Here is a 23,208-nt window from a genome sequence, read left to right as displayed (position 1 = left end):
CGGCCTTGGAAAGTGGACTTAGAGTCCAAAAAGACCCTGGAGTTACTACCCTTTAAGGGTGAAACTCTCTTCGGAGAAGAACTTAATAAGATAGTAGCCTCTCTGGCAGCAGCCAAGACTGCATGCCTCCCAACGGCCCTCCCTCAGAAGTCTAGGCCTGCCTTTCGGTCCTTTCGCCCCCAGGGCAAGGCCAGAGGTCAACCCTTTACCAAGCCTTCCCCCGCCCGTAAGCCCGCAAAGGCTAAACCTAAGCAGGCCTGGGCTGCCAGACAGGCCCCAAACAAGCCTGACAAGCCTTCCGCATGACGGGGCAGCCCTCCCGCCGGGAGAGCCCCAGGTGGGGGGCAGACTGCTACTCTTCTCGAGCCGGTGGCTGTCCACCACAAAGGATGCCTGGGTGAGGGAAGTGGTGTCTCGGGGCTACTCCATTTCTTTCAAAAGAACTCCCCCCAAAAAAAATTTCTGCACCGGTCTCCCACACGACCCGGTAAAAGCAGACCATCTGCAGAGGATCTTGCAGTCCCTATTAAGGTCTCAGGTCATTGTTCCCGTACCTCAACACCAGAGAGGACAAGGGTTTTATTCAACTCTCTTTCTTGTCCCAAAACCAAAAGGGACATTCAGGCCCATTCTGAACTTAAAGGCGCTAAACAAGTCAGTCAAAGTGTCCAAGTTCAGAATGGAAACGTTGAGGTCCATTATCCTGGCGCTGGAGGCTGGGGATTACATGGTGTCCCTGGACATTCGAGATGCGTACCTGCATGTCCCCATCCTCCCAGCGCACCAAAAGTACCTGAGGTTCGCCATCCTACACAGGCACTTTCAGTTCAGGGCTCTGCCTTTTGGACTGGCCACGGCCCCAAGAATCTTTACGAAGATTATGGCAGTAATGGCCTCACTCTTACACCAGCAGGGCATTCGGGTGTTCCCTTACCTAGACGACCTTCTACTGGTGGCAAAGTCGCCAGACATTCTCCTGTCGCACCTGCAGACGACAGTCACAACTCTACAGGACCACGGTTGGCTCCTGAATTGGGAGAAGTCCACCCTGCTCCCCTCGCAGCGCATGCTGCATCTGGGAGCTCTTCTGGATACCAAGGCCCTCCGGCTCTTTCTCCCAGCGGACAAGAGTGCTGCCTTACACCAGCACATTCACAAATTCCTCTCCAGCCCTCGGGTCTCGGTTCATTGGGCGATGAAAATCCTCGGTCGGATGGTGTCCACTTTCGACATGGTCGAGTGGGCCCAGTTCCACTCTCGTCCCCTTCAGAGTCTCATTTTGAGGAAGTGGGACGGTCGGACCCAACATATCAGGACCACCTTCTTCCAACTGTCTCAGGAAGTTCGGGAGTCCCTCCAGTGGTGGCTACTTCCACAGCACCTGTTGACGGGTCGACCGTTCTGGTTCACCGAGTGGCTTGTCCTTACAACCGACGCCAGCTTGCGAGGCTGGGGAGCGGTAGTAGGATCCCAGTCCTTGCAAGGCGTTTGGACAGCCCAGGAGTCCAGGTTGTCCATAAACGTCCTGGAATTGAGGGCAGCGTACAATGCGCTACTCGGGGCAAGGGACCTGATCCAGGGCAGGCCAGTACAGATCAGGTCAGACAACGCCACGACGGTGGCGTACATAAACCGCCAAGGGGGCACCCGCAGCGTGGCGGCCCTACAGGAAGTTTCAAAGATTCTTCGGTGGGCGGAGCAAAATCTCCCGGCACTCTCAGCAGTCTTCATCCCGGGTGTCCTGAACTGGGAAGCGGACTTCCTGAGCCGTCAGGACATCCATCCGGGGGAATGGTCTCTCCACCCAGAGGTCTTTGCCTCTCTGACAGAAGAGTGGGGCGTGCCGGACGTAGATCTCATGGCGTCCAGGCACAACCGCAAAGTGCAGAGGTTCGGCTCCAGGACAAGGGATCCTCTAGCCGACTTCACAGACGTTCTCACGGTCCCTTGGAGATTCCATCTCCCGTACGTATTCCCTCCTATCAATATGATCCCACGGATCATCAGGAAATTCAAGGTGGAACGCGGGAACCTCATATTGATAGCCCCATTCTGGCCACGCAGGCCTTGGTTTGTGGACCTGCTACAAATGTCACACCAGCCTCACATTCCGTTGCCACTTCGGAAGGATCTGTTGGCACAGGGCCCCTGTCTGCACCCGGATCCCCACCGCCTGTCTTTAACGGCGTGGCGCTTGAAACTGCCTTGCTAAGGCAAAAGGGTTTCTCTTCCAGCGTGGCTAGGACGATGATTCAGGCACGTAAACCATCCTCGTCTAGAATCTATTACCGAATTTGGCACACGTTCTTCTCTTGGTGTACTTCCAACAAGTATAATCCCAAAGTGTTTAAAATAGCCAGGATCCTGGCTTTCCTGCAGAGAGGGCTAGATATGGGACTGAGGCTGGCATCGCTAAAGGTCCAGGTTTCAGCTCTGTCTGTTTGGTTCCAGAGGAAGATCGCGCTTCTACCAGACGTACGCACTTTCTTTCAGGGGGTACTACATGTGCAACCGCCATATACCCCTCCTACCATGCCTTGGGACCTTACCCTTGTGTTACAGGCATTGGCTAAGCCTCCCTTTGAGCCATTACATTCAGTCGACCTTAAGTGGCTGACAGTTAAAACAGTTTTTCTCCTGGCAATTTCATCAGCCAGGAGGGTTTCTGATCTTTCCGCTCTGTGCTGGAAACCTCCCTTCCTTATCCTGCATGCAGATAGGGCAGTCCTGAGAACCAAACCTTCACACCTACCTAAGGTCGTTTCTAGGTTTCATGTGAACCAGGAAATTGTGGTTCCGGCCTTTACATCGGAAAACTTATCTCGACAGGAACGCCTTCTGGATGTAGTCAGGGCTCTGACTATATATGTGGAACGCACTAGGGCAGTCAGGAAGTCTGACTCTCTGTTCGTGTTGTACGGTTTCCACAAAAAGGGCTGGCCGGCTACTAAGCAGACCATTGCCCGTTGGATTAGGATGGTCATCCATCAGGTGTATCAGCAGGCAAAGTTACCTATCCCTGTGACTCTAAAAGCACATTCTACCAGGGCGGTAGGTCCGTCTTGGGCAGCAAGCAGAGGTGCTTCTGCCGAACAACTGTGCAGGGCTGCAACGTGGTCATCTGTCCATACTTTCACCCGATATTATGCTTTTGACACGTTCGCCTCCCAGGATGCTTCCTTTGGGCGTCGGGTTCTTCTGGCCCCTCAGGCAAATTCCCACCCGTGAGTATACTGCTTGTGACATCCCCGATGTCCCCTGTGGGACCCATGGACCCTGAAAAGGAAAAGGAGAGTTATGGTAGACCTACCTTTGTTAACTCCCTTTCCTTGAAGTCCATGGGGACCACAGGGCGCCCTCCCTTTAATTTGTTTCTGAGGGATTCCTGAAGTGGTATTATGTGACCTGTACTGACCATGTTTGCTCATGTATGTCTGTGTCTATGGGTATGTGTGCCTTCTATCCTTCTCTCCTCTCCGCTTCCTGCTTACGGCTTGTAACTAAAACTGGCTAGATGAGCCTGGAGGCGGGGCTGTAGGGGAGAGGGCCCGGGCATCCTGGGAAATCTTTAAAAGCTGCGCTGATTGGTGCCTCGGACCCCCTGGATCCACCTACAACCCCGATGTCCCCTGTGGTCCCCATGGACTTCAAGGAAAGGGAGTTAACAAAGGTAGGTCTACCATAACTCTCCTTATTGTATGGCTAGCCTTAGCAGTAATTCCCTGTGAAAAAGACACATTGACAAAACATGGAAATTGACCCAATGGGGACGGCCTGATTTCTCCTCCTTCATAAAATGGCGACCGAGGAACTGGTCTGATTTCCGATATGCTGCACAGCAATGCTGTGATTGTGGGCACGTGGAGTTAAAGGGTTTGTTCTTTATCTAACCCAGGAAAAATCCAAGCTGGAGAGTGAGCTGGCCAACTTCAACCCGCGCATTAATGACATCAAGCGGATAATACAGAGCCGGGATCGGGAAATGAAGGACCTGAAGGAGAAGATGAATCTGGTGAGTGATCTAGCTTCGGTTACACCAAAGCCATCTCTTGTCAAAGTCACGTAGCATTTAATACTCCATTACAATCCGTAACACGCACCTGTGCTGCCCCTCAGGTGGAGGATGAAGTGTTTGAGGAGTTCTGCCTGGAGATTGGAGTCCGGAACATCCGAGAGTTTGAGGAGGAGAAGGTGAAGAGGCAGAATGAGATTGCCAAGAAGAGGTATTCCATAGTGCTGGGGGACATTGCTATTTACACATGTCTGTATCTGGTGTGTTCTTCTGTTGGGTATGGATCATTTGGTCTACAGCAAGTAGGTCGACATGGGTCATTAGATCAACAGTCAAAGGGTCGACATGGAGTTTTTCACTTTTTTTTTTTTTTACCCGAATTTCGACAGTCGACATGGACACAGGTTAAACTGCACCGCTACGCTCGGCACACTATTTTATTCTCCCACCACGCCCTAGTGGATGGTAGAGCATGAAATACCGCCTGTCGGCTCAAAAAAACTGTGGAAAACCCCATGTCAACCTTGCCCATGTCGACCGAATGACCTGTCAACCTAGACCCATGTGGACCTAATTGTGTTGACCCAAAGCTTGTCGACCATCATGCTGTAGACCTATTGACCGTATACCCTTCTGTTGCTGTGTTCTGTCATTACAAGTGGACCTCAGCTAAGTAATCAGCCTGGGTCCAGAAGCAGCAGATTTCTCTTTCCTCCACTAGGTGACACTGGAGAGTTACAGTGGGGAATAGAAGGCGACCACAGGGAGCTTGGGCACTTTAGAATAAATTAACAGTGACTAACTCCTCCCCTTCTACTTCCTCTCCTAGGCAGTCTTAGCATGTGCTGGGTGCGTTCAAGGCTCACTCCTGAGCTTTATAGATTTTTAATGTAAATTGATGCTACAATCAGCAAGAGGACAGGCAGGTAGCTCCCTGTCCCTACCTGCCTGCGACGAGGGCACTGTCGGCGGGTCCGGTCGCAGCTGCATGCAGCTTGCCTCAGGTACCCAGCTGCAGGATCCACAGATCCTGAGGTCCCGTCGCCGCTGCTTGCAGCGCGCCTCGAGGACCAGTCAGCACGCCACACCCGACAGCCAAGGCAGGGGTAAGTATAGCACTGATCCCCCGCTAGCGGGGGATTCAGTGTAAAAAGCCGCGGCAGCGCTCTTTTTAAATACAGCGCCATTCTGAGGAGCGAGAGCGCGGCATGCTGGGCACTTCCGCTTCCTCCTTCTTTGTAGGAGCGGCAGCCATTGAAGCAGCAGCGTGATCCGCGGCTCCCTCGAGGAGTCTGTGAAGTGCCGGTGACCCTGGTTCAGTGAGTCACAGCGGGACATAGGAGGTCAGGGCGGCTTGGACTGTGTCCAAAAAGGTCCCTTAGCCGGCGCAAGTTATATTTATATACAGTGCGCGTATCGGGCTTGTGGCAGACTCTGCCTTTTTTCTATACCTCCTCTCCTGTCCGGTATTTCCATCTCTCTCTACCTTCTGTGTAAGATTGCTGAGTGTATGATGGCTGGTAAAAAGATTGCGTGCAAGAAGTGCAGCAATAAATTCGCGCCACAGACGGAGGGCGCCATTTTATGTCCCTCATGTGCTGCATCCCCAGCCCCCACTCCATCAACGTCGGGGCAGGATGTGCCTGTATGGGCTTCCCAGTTGTCTACAGTGATTTCTCAGCTAGCTTCTGAGTTATCTTCGGCCAGACAAGATAGGGATGCAGCCAGGGATCAGCAGGCAGAGTTAACCTCTGCTGTGGAGAGTCTGTCTAGAGTATGGGTCCTCAAACTGCGGCCCTCCAGATGTTGTGAAACTACAAATCCCAGCATGCCTTGCCACAGTTTTAACACTCCCTTATAGCAAAACTGTAGCAAGGGAAGCTGGGATATGTAGTTTCACAACATCTGGAGGGCCACAGTTTGAGGACCCATGGTCTAGAGCATTGCATGCAGACACCTCTACACCCCCTCCCCCTAGACTGGCTTCTGCTAATAGGATGTTTCCTCAGGTCCCTCTGTTAGATGATACAGATGATGACATGCCAGCTCTAGAGGAGGGTGAATTTCATGACCCTGATGCTCAGCCTGATGCTGAGCCTGATGCTCCGCTTATACAGGACACTGATGTCCCCTCTCAGGGTTTAGAGGACTTAATACAGGCAGTCAGGTTAACCCTCAATGTCACAGAGGAGGTGAGACCTGCTGCGCGTCCCTCAGTGTTTGCTAAAAAGCAGAAACAGTCTGCATATTTCCCAGCCTCAGAGGAGCTGGATGATCACTTGCAAAAGGCCTGGTTACATCCAGACAAAAAGTTTCAGGTGTCTCAGAGATTTTTCACTGCCTATCCTTTTCCTAAGGATGCTAGGAAGTCCTGTGAGACGCCACCTGCTGTTGATTCCTCGGTATCACGCTTGTCCAAAAAGACAGTGTTGCCCATCCCAGGAGCCTCTACCCTTAAGGATGTGTCTGATAGGCGGTTAGAGAGTACGCTGAAGAATATTTATTCAGCCGCTGGTCTTTTACAACGTCCAGCACAAGTGGGATGTTGGGTCAATAGGGCCATGGAGGTATGGGCATCCCAGGTGGCCTCCTCGCTAGACCCAGGGGCAAGTGATATGTTGCTCTTAGTAGAACACATACGTGAGGCTGCAAGTTATTTGGTAGAAGCCTCTTCAGATGTTTGTATGCTTGCGGCCCGTATCTCTGCCCTCTCAGTTTCTGCTCGCCGTACTCTTTGGTTGAGACAGTGGAATGCAGACGCCGACTCCAAGAAGGCGGTGGAAGCATTACCCTTTGCTGGTGAGGCCCTCTTTGGTCCAGAGCTGGACAAAATGATTTCACAGGCCACAGGGGGTAAGTCTCAGTTCCTGCCCACTGCAGCCCCTCCCCCACGTAGGTCATTTCCTACTACTGGAGGGCAGTCCTTTCGGTCATTTAGACCCACCCCCAGATTCAGGGGCAGGTCTAGGGTAGCGGCTACTAGCTCCAGAGGCTTCCGAGGAAGAGGCAGAGGTTCAGCCAGCGCTCCAATCCTGGATGCAAAGGTTACCTCAAAGCCCTCGGCATGACTCCCCCAGCCCCTGTCCAGAACACAGGGTGGGAGGCCGGCGGCTATTTTACCATCAGGTATGGGCCGGTTCATGCCAGGACGCATGGGTAAAGGACCTGGTAGCAGTAGGCTACAAGATAGATTTCTTGTTGCCTCCTCCTCAACATTTTTTTCCCACAGGTTTGCCAGCTTAACGGGAAAAAGGCAGGGCCTTGCAGGCTGCCATTCAAAAACTCAGGGATCTAGGGGTGGTTATACCGGAACCGGAAAAGGCAAAGGGATTCTATTCCAGCCTTTTTCTGGTTCCCAAGCCGGGACGGCTCAGTAAGACCCATCTTGAACTTGAAGCAGCTCAACCCCTTCTTGCGGTTCACTCGCTTCAAGATGGAGTCACTGCAGTCTGTCATTGCAGGCCTGGAACCAGGGGAGTTTCTTGTATCCATCGATATCAAAGATGCATACCTGCATATCCCCATCTGGCCTCCTCACCAGGCATACCTGCGGTTTGCTGTCCAGAACTGTCACCTGCAGTTCCGAGCCCTCCCGTTCGGCCTCTCCTCTGCGCCCCGGGTGTTTACCAAAGTGATGGCTGTCATGATGGAGATACTCAGGGCTCAAGGAGTTACAATTGTCCCTTACTTGGACGACCTTCTGTTGAAGGCTCCGTCCAGGGAGGTCCTTTTGCACAACATCCACCTGACGCGTCGGACTCTGGAGTCCCATGGCTGGATGCTCAACATCCAGAAGTCACAGCTGACCCCATCGCAGAGGATCCTGTTCCTAGGGATGATTCTGGACACGGTCCAGAGAAGGGTGTTCCTTCCCATGGACAAGATTTTGTCCCTCCAGGAAGCGGTTCGACTGGTGCTGCAGCATCGAACGGTCACAGTTCTCCTTTGCACAAGGCTGCTGGGAAGGATGGTGGCCACGTTCGAGGCGGTGCAATACGGGCGGTTTCGATCTCGCCCCTTCCATCTGTGTCTGCTCCGCCAGTGGACAGGTTCACACCTGTTTCTACAGCAGCGGATCTCTCTCTCCCATCAGGCTCGGGCTTCACTGGCATGGTGGCTCAACTCCAGCAACCTGCAGGAGGGGCGGAGGTTCGCCATACACAATTGGACGCTTCTCACCACGGACGCCAGCCTCAGGGGCTGGGGAGCGGTCACGCTGGGCCTCCACTTCCAGGGACTGTGGACCCCGGAGGAAGCACAGATGTCCATCAATGTGCTGGAACTGCGAGCAGTGTATTATGCCCTACTCCAGGCGGAAGTGCTTCTCCGGAACAAGGACATCAGGGTGCAGTCGGACAATGCCACGGCTGTGGCTTACATAAACAAGCAGGGAGGCACCCGCAGCCGTGCAGCGATGAGAGAGGTGAAGAGGATTCTGTGCTGGGTGCAGGGGCCGTGTCGGCCATTTTCATTCCAGGCGTGGAAAACTGGGAGGCAGACTATCTCAGCCGCCGGGACATCCACCACGGAGAGTGGTGTCTGAACCCTCTGGTCTTCCAGACCTTGACCCGTCGGTGGGGTTGTCCGCAGATAGACATGATGGCCTCCAGACACAACCACCAGTTGCCCCGGTACTGCGCTCGGACAAGAGATCCACAGGCGGTGGCAGTGGACGCTCTCACGGCACCCTGGACGGATCAGTTACTTTACATCTTTCCTCCAGTGCCTCTCATCCCTCGGGTTCTGCAGAGAATCCGACGGGAGTCGGTGACAGTGCTGTTCATCGCCCCAGACTGGCCTCGCCGGTCGTGGTACACGGTCCTAACAGGCCTGTTAGTAGACGAGCCATGGCCTCTGCCTCTCTGCGACGGCCTGCTAACACAGGGTCCGTTCACCTGTCCCAACTTACAGCATCTTCATTTGACGGCATGGCTGTTGAGAGGTCCATCCTGAGGAAGGCAGGGATCCCGCAGGCGGTGATTCCAACCATGATAGGAGCCAGAAAGCAGGTTACCTCGGTGCATTACCACCGCATCTGGAGGGCCTATGTGGCCTGGTGCGAATCCAGGAGGGTCTCTCCTGTGAACTTCAAATTGGCCAGATTGCTGCTGTTCTTGCTGAAGGGCCTGTCCTCAGGACTCCGGCTGGGGTCCTTGAAGGTTCAAGTATCCGCCCTCCATTTTTTTCCAGGGGAAGCTAGCTCTTCTTCCTCAGGTGCAGACTTTCTTCCAGGGGGTGTTGCGGCTGCAACCTCCCTTCAGACCACCTACTGCTCCATGGGACCTGGATGTGGTACTGGCCTTTCTCCAGTCCTCTGTATTTGAGCCTATGGAGGAGGTGGAACTGAAATATGTCACTTGGAAGACTGTCCTACTGTTGGTCCGGGCCTTGCGTATTTACGTGGCCAGAACAGAGTCTGTACGTAAGTCGGATGCCTTGTTTGTCATCTATGACTCCTTGCGTCCTGGTTGGCCCGCCTCCAAGCAGGCCCTGGCCAGGTGGATCAGATTGACAATTCGTCAAGCTTATGTGGCCTCCTCTAGGGTGCCACCTTCTTCTATTTCCGCCCATTCTACAAGGTCGGTGGGTACCTCCTGGGCGGCTGCCCGTGGAGTTTCTATACAGGATCTATGTAGAGCGGCTACGTGGTCTGGTCAGAAGACCTTTGTCCGCTTTTACAAGTTTGACACTTCTGCGGCGGCTGCTTCGCGGTTTGGCCGTTCTGTGTTAAGGGGCTCTCAGCGTCATCCCACCCGTGTTGGGAGCTCTGGGACGTCCCCACTGTAACTCTCCAGTGTCACCTAGTGGAGGAAAGAGAAAAGGGGATTTTGTACTTACCGTTAAATCCTTTTCTCAGACTCCATAGGTGACACTGGACGCCCACCCGACGCTGTCTCTCCTGGTTACTGTTTGCTTTCAGGTTGGGTTAATTACCTGCGGTTAAGAGACTGTTATACTTAGTCTAAGTTCTAAGTTTTACCAAGTTTTCATGGATGAGTTCATTCTGTTATGAATGCTGTTCTTTGAACTATATTTTCACTCTGTGAGTGTGTGTGTGACTTGTTATGTTATGTTTGACCTCCTCTCGGAAGTGTGGTGTTTTCCTTTCTTCCAGCTCCCTCCGGGCACATACCTAGACTGCCTAGGAGAGGAAGTAGAAGGGGAGGAGTTAGTCACTGTTAATTTATTCTAAAGTGCCCAAGCTCCCTGTGGTCGCCTTCTATTCCCCACTGTAACTCTCCAGTGTCACCTATGGAGTCTGAGAAAAGGATTTAACGGTAAGTACAAAATCCCCTTTTTAGGTTCAGGGGAAATATGAGGAAAAATGACTTCCCAGAAAGGGTAGTGCATAAGTGGAATAGCCTCCAGTCGGACGTGGTAGGACGCAAAGACAGCAGAGCAATTTAAACATGCGTTTGACGCTCCCAGGGCTCCCCATTGCACATCTGGTGGCAGTGCCCCGAGCTGACTGATTGGATGGAGATCCCTATTTCAATGTTCAAAAAGTCCCTCCTCCGGCACTTAATGAATGCCGCAAGAGCAACTATACCCTGTTTCTGGAGAACCCCAATCTCCCACTGGTTCCTAAGAATAGACCGCTACATGCTCATGGAAGACCTTACTTCCTTCTCTTCTGCCAAACTGCCCTCTAATGCATTCACCATCACCTGGTCCCCTTGGCTGAACTTTAAAGAAAGCCACGAATATACATCATATGCGGGTACTCCCTCACCGACGCCTGCCCCACAACCTTGATATGACGTTGGTTGGATTCTACCTGTCCCTCTCCTCCCCTTCTCCCCTCCCCTCTTTCTCTTTACATTCTTCTATCATTACCTTTTTTTTTCTTGTCTAATGCTTATACATTAAAATGTGTTATTTTCCACAGTTTAAAATGTTAATGTATATGTTTACCAAAAATTGGAATACGGACTGTATGCTATATTGACTTGACACTCGGCGCACTTTTTGAAGTCCCACTGAAAATGTCTATATTACAATGTATGCCTGTTATCTTATAATAAACACTGATTGTGTAAACATGCGTTTGATAGACACAAGCATATCTTTACAAAGAAACAAGTATCAGATACCAACCTGATATCTCTATCGCTGTTGAGAAGATGACAATCACTCCTACCTCTCAAGCTCGCTGCCTAGGTGTTATCCTTGACTCAGAACTTTCCTTTGTACCCCACATTCAATCTGTCTCAAAATCATGCCACATGCACCTAAAAAACATATTTAAAATTCGCCCTTACCTTACAAAAGACACTGCAAAAACTCTAATCCATGCTCTCATCATCTCACGCATTGATTATTGCAATAGTCTCCTTATTGGCCTTCCCCAATACAGACTCTCACCACTACAGTCCATTATGAATGCAGCTGCAAGGCTAATCTTCCTAGCCAGACGTTCATCGTCTGCAAAGCTACTCTGTCAGTCACTTCATTGGTTACCTGTATTCTACCGTATGCAATACAAAATTCTTTTACTTACACACAAAGCCATAAACCAAACTACACCAACATACATATCTTCTCTTATCTCAAAATATCATCCAACACGACCTCTACGCTCCTCCCAAGATCTGCGTCTCTCATCCACACTCATTACCCGCTCCCATTCCCGACTGCAGGACTTTCTTCGGGCTGCACCCGCTCTGTGGAATGCCCTCCCAAGCACAATAAGACTCTCCTCCAGTCTCCAAACCTATAAGCGTTCCCTGAAGACTCATCTCTTCAGGCAAGCTTATCAAATTCCAGAACCAGTCATAGAACCTTGCGTTCTGGTGGAATCGATGCAATAAAGAATACAGTATCTATCCTTATGTATCAATGCCTATTTCCCTATAGATTGTAAGCTTGCGAGCAGGGCCCTCCTACATTTTGACTGTCTGTAAATACCCTGTTTTGTTGTATCACTGTCTGCTATTGTAAAGCGCAACGGAATATGCTGCGCTACATAAGAAACTGTTAATAAATAAATAATAAATAAATAGGGTTTGCGGTCACAATATGCTTAAAAAGGGGCAGACTAAAGGGGGTATTCAATCTTGTTGTTCCGCAGAAAAACTGTGAAACAGCAGCCATTTCCGCTCCGAATAGATGGAATTCACATTCCATCAAAACAATCTTTTTAAAAGAAAAATTAGATAAAATACGTAGATTCGTGAATCTACATCCTTTTCCGTGGAAACGGACGCTAATTTCAAATAGCAGCTGCAGGCGTGAATCCCTGACATTTCCCTGGCAAAAACGGCCAGCATTGAATACTCCAATCCCATTATTTCCGAAAATTGGACAAAATGGGAAACATTGAATACTCCCCTAGAGGGGGCCATATGCTGTCAGATTCTGTTACTATGTGTGTGGACTACCACATATAATCTGCCATTGTAACTTGAATGACTGCAATATTTAACTTGTCCCTCTGCAGGCTTGAGTTTGAGAATCAGAAGACTCGTCTGGGCATTCAGCTGGACTATGAGAAGAATCAGCTGAAAGAGGACCAAGGGAAAGTCCAAACCTGGGAGCAGTCTGTAAAGAAGGATGAAAATGAGATCGAGAAGCTCAAAAAAGTCAGTGTGAAATGTTATATTTCGCTTTGTGTTATGAGTATGACCATGTATTTGCAGCTGGTTCCAAAAGGGTGCGTGAGGGATTTCTGTCTTCTGCCCCTTTCTCCACGAACCTTTGGGTTCTATGGCAGAGGAGTGGGCCAAGGCGATATGCCTGGGGAAATCAGTGCCACAGGACCTGCTTAAGGTTTTCTCCTCTTTTAGGGCCAGCTGTATCAAGCTTCAAAACAGTGATAAAGTGGAGAGTGTTAAACAAGCAGCCAATCGGCTCATAGCTGTCATTTTTCAAACCGAGCCTGTAACATGACACATAGGAGCTGATTGGCTGGCTGCTTATCACTCTCCATTTTGTCACTTTTTGAAGCTTCATACATCTGGCCCTTATAGAGTCTACATCAAGGCTGTAGAGCAGTGGGTCCAGTCCTGGGAGAGCTCACACAACACGTTTTCTCTTTATGAATCATTTGAAGTGGTCATGGTTTCAGATGTACAAAGGGGGTTATTCTGGTTTTGTTCAGATGCAAATTATATGCGTGTACATTCTCATTGAAATGGAGGGCCAACTGCCCACCCATGTCACCAGGCAATTACCATGGGAACGCCCATGAAACACTGGACATTCCCATGGGCGAGTACCCCTGGCCACCAGCCGCAAGGTTGGGTGTGTGCACCCAGCGAACAGTTTGATCGCCGTGGGTGCGCGCATTCAGCGAAATGTGCAGACGCTAAACATCGCCCCCATTCAGCGAAATGCGCAGATGCTAAACATCGCCCCCATTCAGCGAAATGCGCAGATGCTAAACGTCGCCCCATTCAAATGCACGCGCGGAAACTAACGGACTTGAATAAGGTCCAAAATCCCTTGTGCACCTGACATGAGGGGGGGGGGGGGGTGTAACATAAGTAAGCACTTCTTTTACAGGAAGGGTTATATAAGTGTCGTTGTAGGGATAGTCCTTTTTCAATAACAGAATCAAAACCTAAAATCTGTTAGGACTTCAACAAATCCTCTCCTATAACTTATTGTGTGGGTTATATCTGTGTTTGCAAATGTTCATTACAAATAAAGATGTGCATGTCCGGATTTACCCGGATCTCAAAACTGGATCTCATTGGCTATCCCAGCTGTCTCATGTTTTGGAGCCAAGACATGTGACAGCTGATAGCCAATAAGATCCCGTTTTGAGATCCGGGTAAATCCGGACCTGCACATCTCTAATTACAAATGAATTTCCTGTGTGGGCTGCGCTCGTATAGATGGAGGGCACACGCTGATATCGGTCTTTTGGTTTCTCTAGGAGGAGACGAGACACATGAAGATCATCGACGAGACAATGGCTCAGTTACAAGATCTGAAAAACCAGCACTTGGCCAAAAAGTCCGAAGTCAATGACAAGAATCATCAAATGGAGGAGATCCGCAAGAAGCTAGGGGGCGCCAACAAGTCAGTATTGCCTTTACAATCTCTTTTTAGTTCACCCACTTTAGTTTGGGGCAAGGGGAAGCTATTTCCTCTATACAAATATGCAGTATTGAAGAGTACAAGTGCCTTCATCCCCTGTGGAATCTGCTTTACTTCCAGTTTAGGGGATTTGGGCTTCAGTTGCATTGGCACATGTGTTCCGTTCACTATAGGTCTTACACTCAAGTTTAGCCAGTATGATCCCCCCCAGCTAGAAGGGTGTCATTGTACTTGGCGACCTTCAGTCTGTCCTGCCAAAAAGCAGATTGTGGGGTTTTGCAGCACAATGAGCACTTCATAGATGGAGCGGTTATCACAATCCTGCCAACTGATTGGGTGGAGGGGTTACTGCCGGATCCAGTTGGTTAATTACATTTGCACATTTTTAATAAAAATGTGAATGTTTGATACATAAAGGTCTGTTGTAATACATTACAAAGCTCTGATTCTGCGAGCATCTAAAGAGGTTTTTATCTGCTGGCACCGATGTTACTGAATGTATAGGAGGGGAGTCCCATACCTGCGTTGTGCGCTAAAGGTCAATCTTGGATATAGCGGTGTCCAGCACAAGCAAAGAACTACACCAGCAGATGCGGCACCGCCATAGAGCTTGGAAATTGATTAGAAAGTTGGTGTAATGGATTTAGCTAATTAATGATAATTGTCGATGTATCTGACTTAAGTGTACATTGAAATGACTGTAGAACATGATTAATCATACACACAGTTTTCCACTAGAGGGCAGTATTGCTAAAACACAGTTTGTCAAAGCTTCTAATCGTTGGCAACTTTGACCGATGGTTTCAAGCAGCAATGCTATCATTTTCGTTTTGCGTGCAACCGCATTGTAGCTGACCCTCAGTAAGATTTGAATCCTATGTGTCCAGGGCAGAAATGTAGAAGACACATAATGAATAAAGCCATTTCCTCAGTCTCGCTGGCTTTACCCTTTTTACATTCACTTTTACACCAAGATGCCGAGTCGCACCCGGGTTTTTGGACCCAGCTCCAATCCGTTTTGGACCCTTTATGCGCCGCATCCCCACCCGGCATAATGCTGGGTGGGTGGCAGAGGCGGGTATTGAGCCGGCGCTTGGAGATGACCTCTTCAAGTGCTGAGAAATCCACCAGCTGGACCCCCTATGAAGCCAACCAACACGCTGAGGGCAAGCCTAGCACCAGCGAAAGCTGCTGGGCTGCCCACAGCTTCTGTCCGTGAGGTGAATGTATGCCGCACACAGGCATCCATTCACCTCCTCCCCAGCTCTGCTGCTGTCTGCATAGTACAGCCAGCAGCAAAGGCTGTATGCACCCCCTGCCCAACTCTGGGCTGAGCGCAAGATGCTGCAGTCGGGAGCTATGGGCTCCCCCACTGGTGGAAACAGGTCCTAGGTCGGATGACCTCGGTTATGCATTTACACTGCCCCTGAACCTGGGTCGTTGAATTTCGGGGTAACAGGACCTGGGTTTTATTTTTTTTCCCATTTACATCAAGCAGTGACCCGAGTTATTGCTTTGGTGTAAAAGGGGTATTCTAAATGCTACATGACTGAGATGAGACTTTATTCCATTGTCTGCTGCTTCTCTCAGGGAGATGACTCATCTACAAAAGGAAGTCACTGCCATTGAGACCAAGCTGGAGCAGAAGCGCAGTGACCGCCACAACTTGTTGCAGGCCTGCAAGATGCAGGATATCAAATTACCCCTGTCCAAAGGCACCATGGATGATATCAGCCAAGAAGAGGTGAGAAATTGAGGCGAAGAACCTTTTAGACTAATAGACAGGGTAGTATTTATGACCTCCTCACCGTGATCTATGGGGATCTGTTCCTGCTGAACGTTCTGCCTGCTGAGTCCAGGTCTGTAATGTAAGGCAGATCAGCAATTCTCTATATTACATGTTGGGTATATGTATCATGCAAAATGTTAAAACATTAAGAATGACTTCAGAACACATTTGTAGGGTGGGTCCCAGGGAGAAGAATCTGTGGGCAGCTCTCAGAGAACCTCCACGGTGTACGCCCGGGAAGCTTTAATCGAAATAGACTACAACGATCTCTCAGAGGACCTCAAGGTAAGCTGCTGTTTTGTCTCCCTCTGCCGGGAGGGGGTTTCGGGGTACGTTCCCGAGGCACTAATTATTCTCTACGTGGCAGGAGGCCGTGGCAGACGATGACATCAAGCAGGAAATGAGCGCGCTGCAGCAGAAGCTGAACGAGCAGCAGAGTGTCCTGCAGCGTATCTCTGCCCCCAACATGAAGGCCATGGAGAAACTGGAGAGCGTTAGGGACAAGTTCCAGGAGACATCTGATGGTCAGTTGGGCAGTCATGTCCCTTTTGGAAAGGATGAGATACCATCTAGGAGGGCATCATCTTGTGCCCACTGTATCATGCCAGTCTGCCCACTGCTCCAGCCTGTCCTGCTCTGCTCCACCCACCTCTCTGCTGCTTCACCCCATCCGCTGCTCTTTCACCACCCCTCGTGTGTTCACTGAAATGCCCCCCGCTCCTCACAGTCCCTGCTCGGTTCTTTTCCATGGCAACTTTAAATTCTCTTCTGACAGTGTGTAGGTTCATTAAATGAGTAAAACATTTCTATCTTTTGCAGAGTTTGAAGCTGCCCGTAAACGAGCTAAAAAAGCCAAGCAGGCCTTTGAGCAAACAAAAAAGGAGAGATTCGACCGGTTTAACACGTGCTTTGAGTCTGTGGCAACAAACATCGATGAAATCTACAAAGCGCTATCTAGAAATAGCAGCGCCCAGGTAATAATGGCAGTCACTGCTAGTACAGTGTATGGGGCTGTAGTTCATCCTTCAACTGCCTCTTAATGGTTCCTCTAACGCATACAGGCTTTCCTGGGACCGGAGAACCCAGAAGAACCCTACCTGGATGGCATCAACTACAACTGTGTGGCTCCTGGGAAACGGTTTAGGCCAATGGACAACCTGTCTGGAGGAGAGAAAACGGTGGCGGCGCTTGCTTTACTCTTTGCAATCCATAGGTGAGGGTACAAAACAAATATCATTCAGAAGGGTTTTCACCTTTCCGTTTTCTTTCTTCTCTATCTTGTTGGTCTCTATATTTCCTCATTTGGGAGCCTGTAGGGTTGGGGTTTTTTCTATTCTATATTCCTTTCAACCTAAGATTCCAGCCTGCCTGGCCACCTGTCGGGTACGGCCACCTGTCGGGCGCGGCTGCCTGGCCACCTGTCTGGGGCGGCCGCCTGGCCACCTTTCATGTATTTGTTCTTTTGAGCAGATGAAATTCTATTTACATTTTACCCGGAAGCACATACAAGTATAGTTTCATAGATTTTGGTTTTGTTGGTGGGGATGGGATGCGGTCAATTTGCCGGCGGTCGGGATCCCGGCGTTCAGAATCCCGACACTGGAATCCCGACCGCCGAAATCCCGAAACTTTCTTCCTCCGTGGGTGTCCACGACATCTATAGAGGGAGAATAAAATAGCGTGCCGAGCGTAGCGAGGCACCGGGCCCGCTGCGTGTCCACGTCCCCCCCCCCATGTCGGGATTTCGGCGGTCGGGATTCCGACCGCCGGCATTACGTATCGGATCCGTGGGGATATGTAAAACCTGTATTTGAGGTAGAGCTGTTCCTTTACAAATATAGTATATGGTTGCTGTGCCATGTTAAATAGGGTTTGTATAGTAATCTCTGATTAAACATTGGATATTTATGGTGTTGGGATATGTTCTCGTAACGGAGCTTTTATATTAAATCCCTAGTTACAAACCGTCCCCCTTCTTCGTGCTGGATGAAATAGACGCTGCCTTGGATAACACCAACATAGGGAAGGTGAGTAAAAGAGGGACTCATGGTTCTGATTTTCCATCTTTTATTGTAAAAATCTGCGTGTATATCAGCTAGACTTAAATATCTCGTCCCCAAACCCTGCTGTGTCACATGTTTCTTTATACGTTACTATTTTATTGACATCACTTTTTGCCAGTAACATAGTGGGGGATGTATGTGGTTTTTTGTTTTGTTGTAGTATGTGTGCGGGTTTTTTTATACTTCCTGGTGCCCCCAACTTTCATTTATTCTGTTGAGGTTTGGACTATTTAAAAGCAGCAACTGGGGTAGTGCTTTCCTCTCCAAAGTGCTAAAGGGTTACGTTTTGTTAGCCACTGTGGTACCTGCAGCTAAGGGGTAGCCAACTCCAGTCCTCAAGAGCTATCAACTATTAATGTTTTGCAGGTCATAGAATCAAGTAATTGTCACCACCTGTGGATCTTTTAAAGTGTCAATGAGTAATGAGTGCACCTGTGCACCAGCTAGGTGGTATGGAAAATGTGACCGGTTGGTAGCTCTCAAGGATTGGAGTTGGCTGTAGCTCAGGGGTTCTCAAACTCTGTCCTCAGGACACAGTTCATGTTTTCCAGGTCACCCGGCAGGTGCATTAATTACTCATTGACACATTTAAAAAGATCCACGGGTGGAGCTAATAATTTCACTTGTGATTTTGAGGAGAACTACAAAACTTGCACCGTGTGGGGTCCTGAGGACTGAGTTTGAGAACCTGTGGTGTAGCTCATCAGAGTGATTTATTCTACATTGACTTGCACACCGACACGATTACCCTAATATAACTGATGTTTCCATGTAGGTGGCCAACTACATTAAGGAACAGTCCATGACCAACTTCCAGGCTATTGTCATCTCCCTTAAGGAGGAGTTTTACACCAAGGCGGAGAGTCTGGTCGGGGTGTATCCTGAGGTACGTAAGCAGTGGTGGTATCTGTGATCTGAGTTTGGCAGTAAGTCTCTGTTTTCAGGATGTAGTTTACACCATTAAAGGGATCCTGCATTTCCGGGATACTGTATCAGTCCACCAAACGACTTTGTTGCGGAGAACAAACTACTAGTAAAGATTAAAGGACCAGCAATTATATACTAGATCATTTCCTCTTCCTATCCTTTGCCTCCACTCCCTTTTATAGTACAGATGGCTCCTCCTACAGCTAGCCTCAATGCACCACACAGCTCCGTTCCTGTCTGGTGTCCTTTTTGACAAAAATATCTTGGTCACATGCGACTAGGATGAACAGAGAGACTGTGCTGATTAGCTTAATATGCAATATTTGTATATCTTTGTGCCACTGAGTCTGTATGTGGAACACAACAGAAGTCTGTATGGAAGAAAGGGCCTGCGTCATAGCACTTCGTATACAGATTCAGTCTTACACAGTTATAAAAGTGTGGCATATTAAAGTAATCAGCAGAGTTTCCTTGTATGTCTTGGTCACATGGTGTTGCAACAAAGCTGTCCAGTGAAGCCTTTGGTCAGCTCTAGTTGACCACCCTCCACTTCACCTTCTGTTTCTTCCCTTTCTGGGGTGACCTTCACCTTCTGGTTCTTGCCCATATAGGGGTGGCCTTCCACTACCCTTATTTTATGTCCTACAACTTCTCTCTGTTAAAAATGATGTATGTGTTCTTTTATATAGATTATTATATATGTTGATGCTATGATGGGATCTTCTGTAATGTCACTTACCCTTTTGAATAAAGTTTTATTAAAGAATTAAGAAGAAAGAAGTCAGCCAGTAGCATAGCACCTAGCCAAAGATGGCAACGCCTGCTGCGGCATATCTTGTTTACCCCAGTAGGTTTCTTACATCAGGACAATACAGGGCGTGATAAATGATGGAGAAAAATGTTAGACCCACTTGTCACTTCCATACAGTGGTGGCTGCAATATGCAGGAGACTGTGTCTCTGGTCTTAGAGAATTGACAGGGTTATTTTTCCTGCACTGTGTGTACAGAAGTGGTATCTGTGGGTGTGGAGTGAAAGGTCTACAGTGTCTAGGTAGACAATCATTAGGTCAACATGCACTAGCTCTACACAGACATAGTGTCTACCTTTTGTAGACCTTTCAACTGCTTTCCGCCTCTGTAGTTCATTTTCAAGTCCTTTCTTCCCTTGTAGTGACCTCTAGGGGTTTAACCAGTAACTGCAGCTCAGCCTTCCGGCAACAGTGAAACGTGACTCAAAAGTGTAAATCTGGTGAATTTAAATCTCTTGTCTGTAGAGATGGAATGTGCTATATGCCCTCAGTTTTATTGCTTTTGGTAAAAAAAAATGGGTGGGATATTTTAGAATGGTTTAACATTGTACTGAACTGAACCTATGGAAGATAACCTTGTTTGTGGGACGGGGAAGATCGCAGTGGGTATCGGGCCCTTCTAAATATGCTCAAAAAAAATAAAGGGAACACTTAAACAACACAATGTAACTCCAAGTCAATCCATACTTCTGTATAATCAAACTGTCCACTAGGGAGCAACACTTGATTGACAATCAATTTCGCATGCTGTTGTGCAAATGGAATAGACAACAGGTGGAAATGAGAGGCAATTAGCAAGACACCCCCAATAAAGGAGCTGTTCTGCAGGTGGTGATCACAGACCACTTCTCAGCTCCTATGCTTTCTGGCTGATGTTTTGGTCACTTTTGAAAGCTGGCGGTGCTTTCACTCTAGTGGTAGCATGAGACGGAGTTTACAACCCACACAAGTGGCTCAAGTAGTGCAACTCATCCAGGATGGCACATCAGTGCGAGCTGTGGCAAGAAGGTTTGCTGTGTCTGTCAGCGTAGTGTACAAGGAGGAACAGGAGGAGCACTGCCAGAGCCCTGCAAAATTACCTCCAGCAGGCCACAAATGTGCATGTGTCTACTCAAACGGTCAGAAACAGACTCCCTGAGGGTGGTATGAGGGCCCGAAGTCCACAGGTGGGGGTTGTGCTTACAGCCCAACACCATGCAGGATGTTTGGCATTTGCCAGAGAACACCAAGATTGGCAAATTCGCCACTGGTACCCTGTGCTCTTCACAGATGAAAACAGGTTCACACTGAGCACATGTGACCGACGTGACAGAGTCTGGAGACGCCAAGGAGAACGTTCTGATGCCTGCAACATCCTCCAGCATGACGGGTTTGGCAGTGGGTCAGTAATGGTGTGGGTGGCATTTCTTTGGGGGGCCGCACAGCCCTCCATGTGCTCGCCAGAGGTAGCCTGACTACCATTAGGTACAGAGATGAGATCCTCAGACCCCTTGTGAGACCATATGCTGGTGCGGTTGGCCCTGGTTTCCTTCTAATGCAAGACAATGCTAGACCTCATGTGGCTGGAGTGTGTCAGCAGTTCCTGCAAGACGAGGTCATTGATGCTATGGACTGGCCCACCCGTTCCCCAGCCCTGAATCCAATTGAGCACCTATGGGACATCATGTCTCGCTCCATCCACCAACAGACTCTCCAGGAGTTGGCAGATGCGTTATTCGAGATCTGGGAGGAGATTCCTCAGGAGACCATCCGCCACCTCATCAGGAGCATGCCCAGGCAACATACTACTGAGCCTCATTTTGACTTGTTTTAAGGAAATTACATCAAAGTTGGATCAGCCTGTAGTGTGTTTTTCCACATTTTGAGTGTGACTCCAAATCATAATAAATTTGATTTCCATAGATAATTTTTGTGTGATTTTGTTGTCAGCGCATTCAACTATGTAAAGAAAAAAGTATTTAATAAAAATAGTTCATTCATTCAGATGTAGGATGTGTTATGTTAGTGTTCCCTTTATTTTTTTGAGCAGTGTACATTCCAGAGGTACCTTATATTGGAGGCTGTTTTCTGGGAATTAGCCACAAGTATTAAATGAGAAATGGGCACCTTAGTCTATAGACCGTGAAAAGCCGTGCCACTAATTACTGTTCAGGTCTGTAATCATTCCTTCTCTTCTCTTTGCAGCAAGGTGATTGCGTCATCAGCAAAGTACTAACATTCGACCTCACAAAGTATGCAGATGCCAACCCGAATCCAAATGAACAGTAGTTCTCTCATTTTTGTTCTGATGGGGGTGTGTTTATTTTATTGGGGGAGTGGGAGCGGTAAAGGTATGCTTCTACAATTTTCTGTGCTTAGTTGATCAGCAGCCTTGACCTGGATTATGTTTTTTATAACTTATCATGACATTTCAAGAAAGTTTGTAAACCGAATAATTTTGAAACAAGCTGAGGGCAAATCAGAGAGGCCCCACAGCTGGTGCCGTACAAACCCCGCCCCCCTCCAGCAAATCAGAGAGGCCCCACAGCTGGTGCCGTACAAACCCCGCCCCCCTCCAGCAAATCAGAGAGGCCCCACAGCTGGCGCTGTACTATTCCCTCCTCCAGCAAATCAGAGAGGCCCCACAGCTGGTGCCGTACAAACCCCTCCCCCTCCAGCAAACCAGAGAGACCCCACAGCTGGCGCTGTGTTATTCCCTCCCATTCCTTCTCAGTCTTTTGTCAACCATGTTGTATATATTCATCCATATTATTTTCATTTTTTTTTTTTTTGTATCCTTTACTTCTGATTTGTGACATCGTCTTTAGTGATGGTATCACCCGAAGTTTTATTAGGGGGTTGTCGCTTTTTAAAGCTTTTAACTTTGCCTGTTTTTCATTTTATTGTTTTACCTGTTTTTAAAGCTACAAATTGTTGTGTGAAATAAAAGTCACTTTTACATTCTCTGAATACATCCTGGCTCCTTTGTTTTAGATCAGTGGTTCTCAAATGCACACCATAAAGTTCACTTTTTCCAGGTCACCTGACCGTTGTACAGGTGTATTCATTACTTACTGACACATTTTAAAGTGGAACTAATTATTAAACTTGAATCTGTAAAACATGCACTGCGTGGGGTCCCGAAGACCGAGTTTGAGAACCTGTGGTTTCATTTATAGTCACATTATTTGGGTATATGCTGTCCTTTTAAAAAGAGTACAAACTCTTGTAATTTTACTTATCAGCTTATAATTCTCAACTATTGCTCAATAAACCTTAAGAACGAATAAATCTGTACAGTATAACAGATTTTGCGCTGTTTCTGCACCAAAATGAATAAACCAGAAAGCAGTCATGTATAAATTACATACATCAGACCAGCTTCATATCCAGGGCAGGAACAGAACAAGTGCTGCACTGCAAGTGGTACAGATACATTTATCTATCTGCATGCAGGGTAAATACAGGCTGGTTTAGCATGTAACTCAAAAATTTAGATGTTGGTTTTGACAAACCCCACATCGATGTCTTCTCGATCTATCGATCTACACGGTGTTACTAAAGTGCACAGTTATGCTGAATAC

At 48.6% G+C, this 23,208-nt stretch overlaps 1 protein-coding gene across 2 annotated transcripts in view; it reads left to right on the top strand.

The window, feature by feature from the left end:
* The window catches only part of SMC1A (structural maintenance of chromosomes 1A), a 39,140-nt gene extending 16,544 nt beyond the window's left edge, over positions 1-22,596 (top strand). Inside the window, exons 14-25 of one of the 2 annotated variants that reach the window (XM_083168415.1) lie at positions 3,896-4,012; positions 4,117-4,223; positions 12,453-12,594; positions 13,893-14,038; positions 15,647-15,800; positions 16,032-16,130; positions 16,213-16,369; positions 16,665-16,819; positions 16,907-17,058; positions 17,803-17,872; positions 18,684-18,794; positions 21,830-22,596. In XM_083168415.1, coding sequence (XP_083024541.1) covers positions 3,896-4,012; positions 4,117-4,223; positions 12,453-12,594; positions 13,893-14,038; positions 15,647-15,800; positions 16,032-16,130; positions 16,213-16,369; positions 16,665-16,819; positions 16,907-17,058; positions 17,803-17,872; positions 18,684-18,794; positions 21,830-21,913 — 1,494 coding nt within the window. In that variant the 3' untranslated portion in view covers positions 21,914-22,596. Of the gene's footprint in view, positions 1-3,895; positions 4,013-4,116; positions 4,224-12,452; positions 12,595-13,892; positions 14,039-15,646; positions 15,801-16,019; positions 16,131-16,212; positions 16,370-16,664; positions 16,820-16,906; positions 17,059-17,802; positions 17,873-18,683; positions 18,795-21,829 lie in introns of both variants that reach the window. The other variant, XM_083168414.1, reaches the window with a different exon arrangement.
* Positions 22,597-23,208: the final 612 nt, after the last annotated feature.

Source organism: Crinia signifera, unplaced genomic scaffold (assembly GCF_055691185.1).
Source record: "Crinia signifera unplaced genomic scaffold, ASM5569118v1 HAP2_SCAFFOLD_83, whole genome shotgun sequence".
In the NCBI taxonomy this organism is placed as follows: Eukaryota; Metazoa; Chordata; class Amphibia; order Anura; family Myobatrachidae; genus Crinia; species Crinia signifera.
The sequence above is the reverse complement of the archived record's forward strand: the minus strand, read 5'-3'. Positions and strand labels throughout refer to the sequence as shown.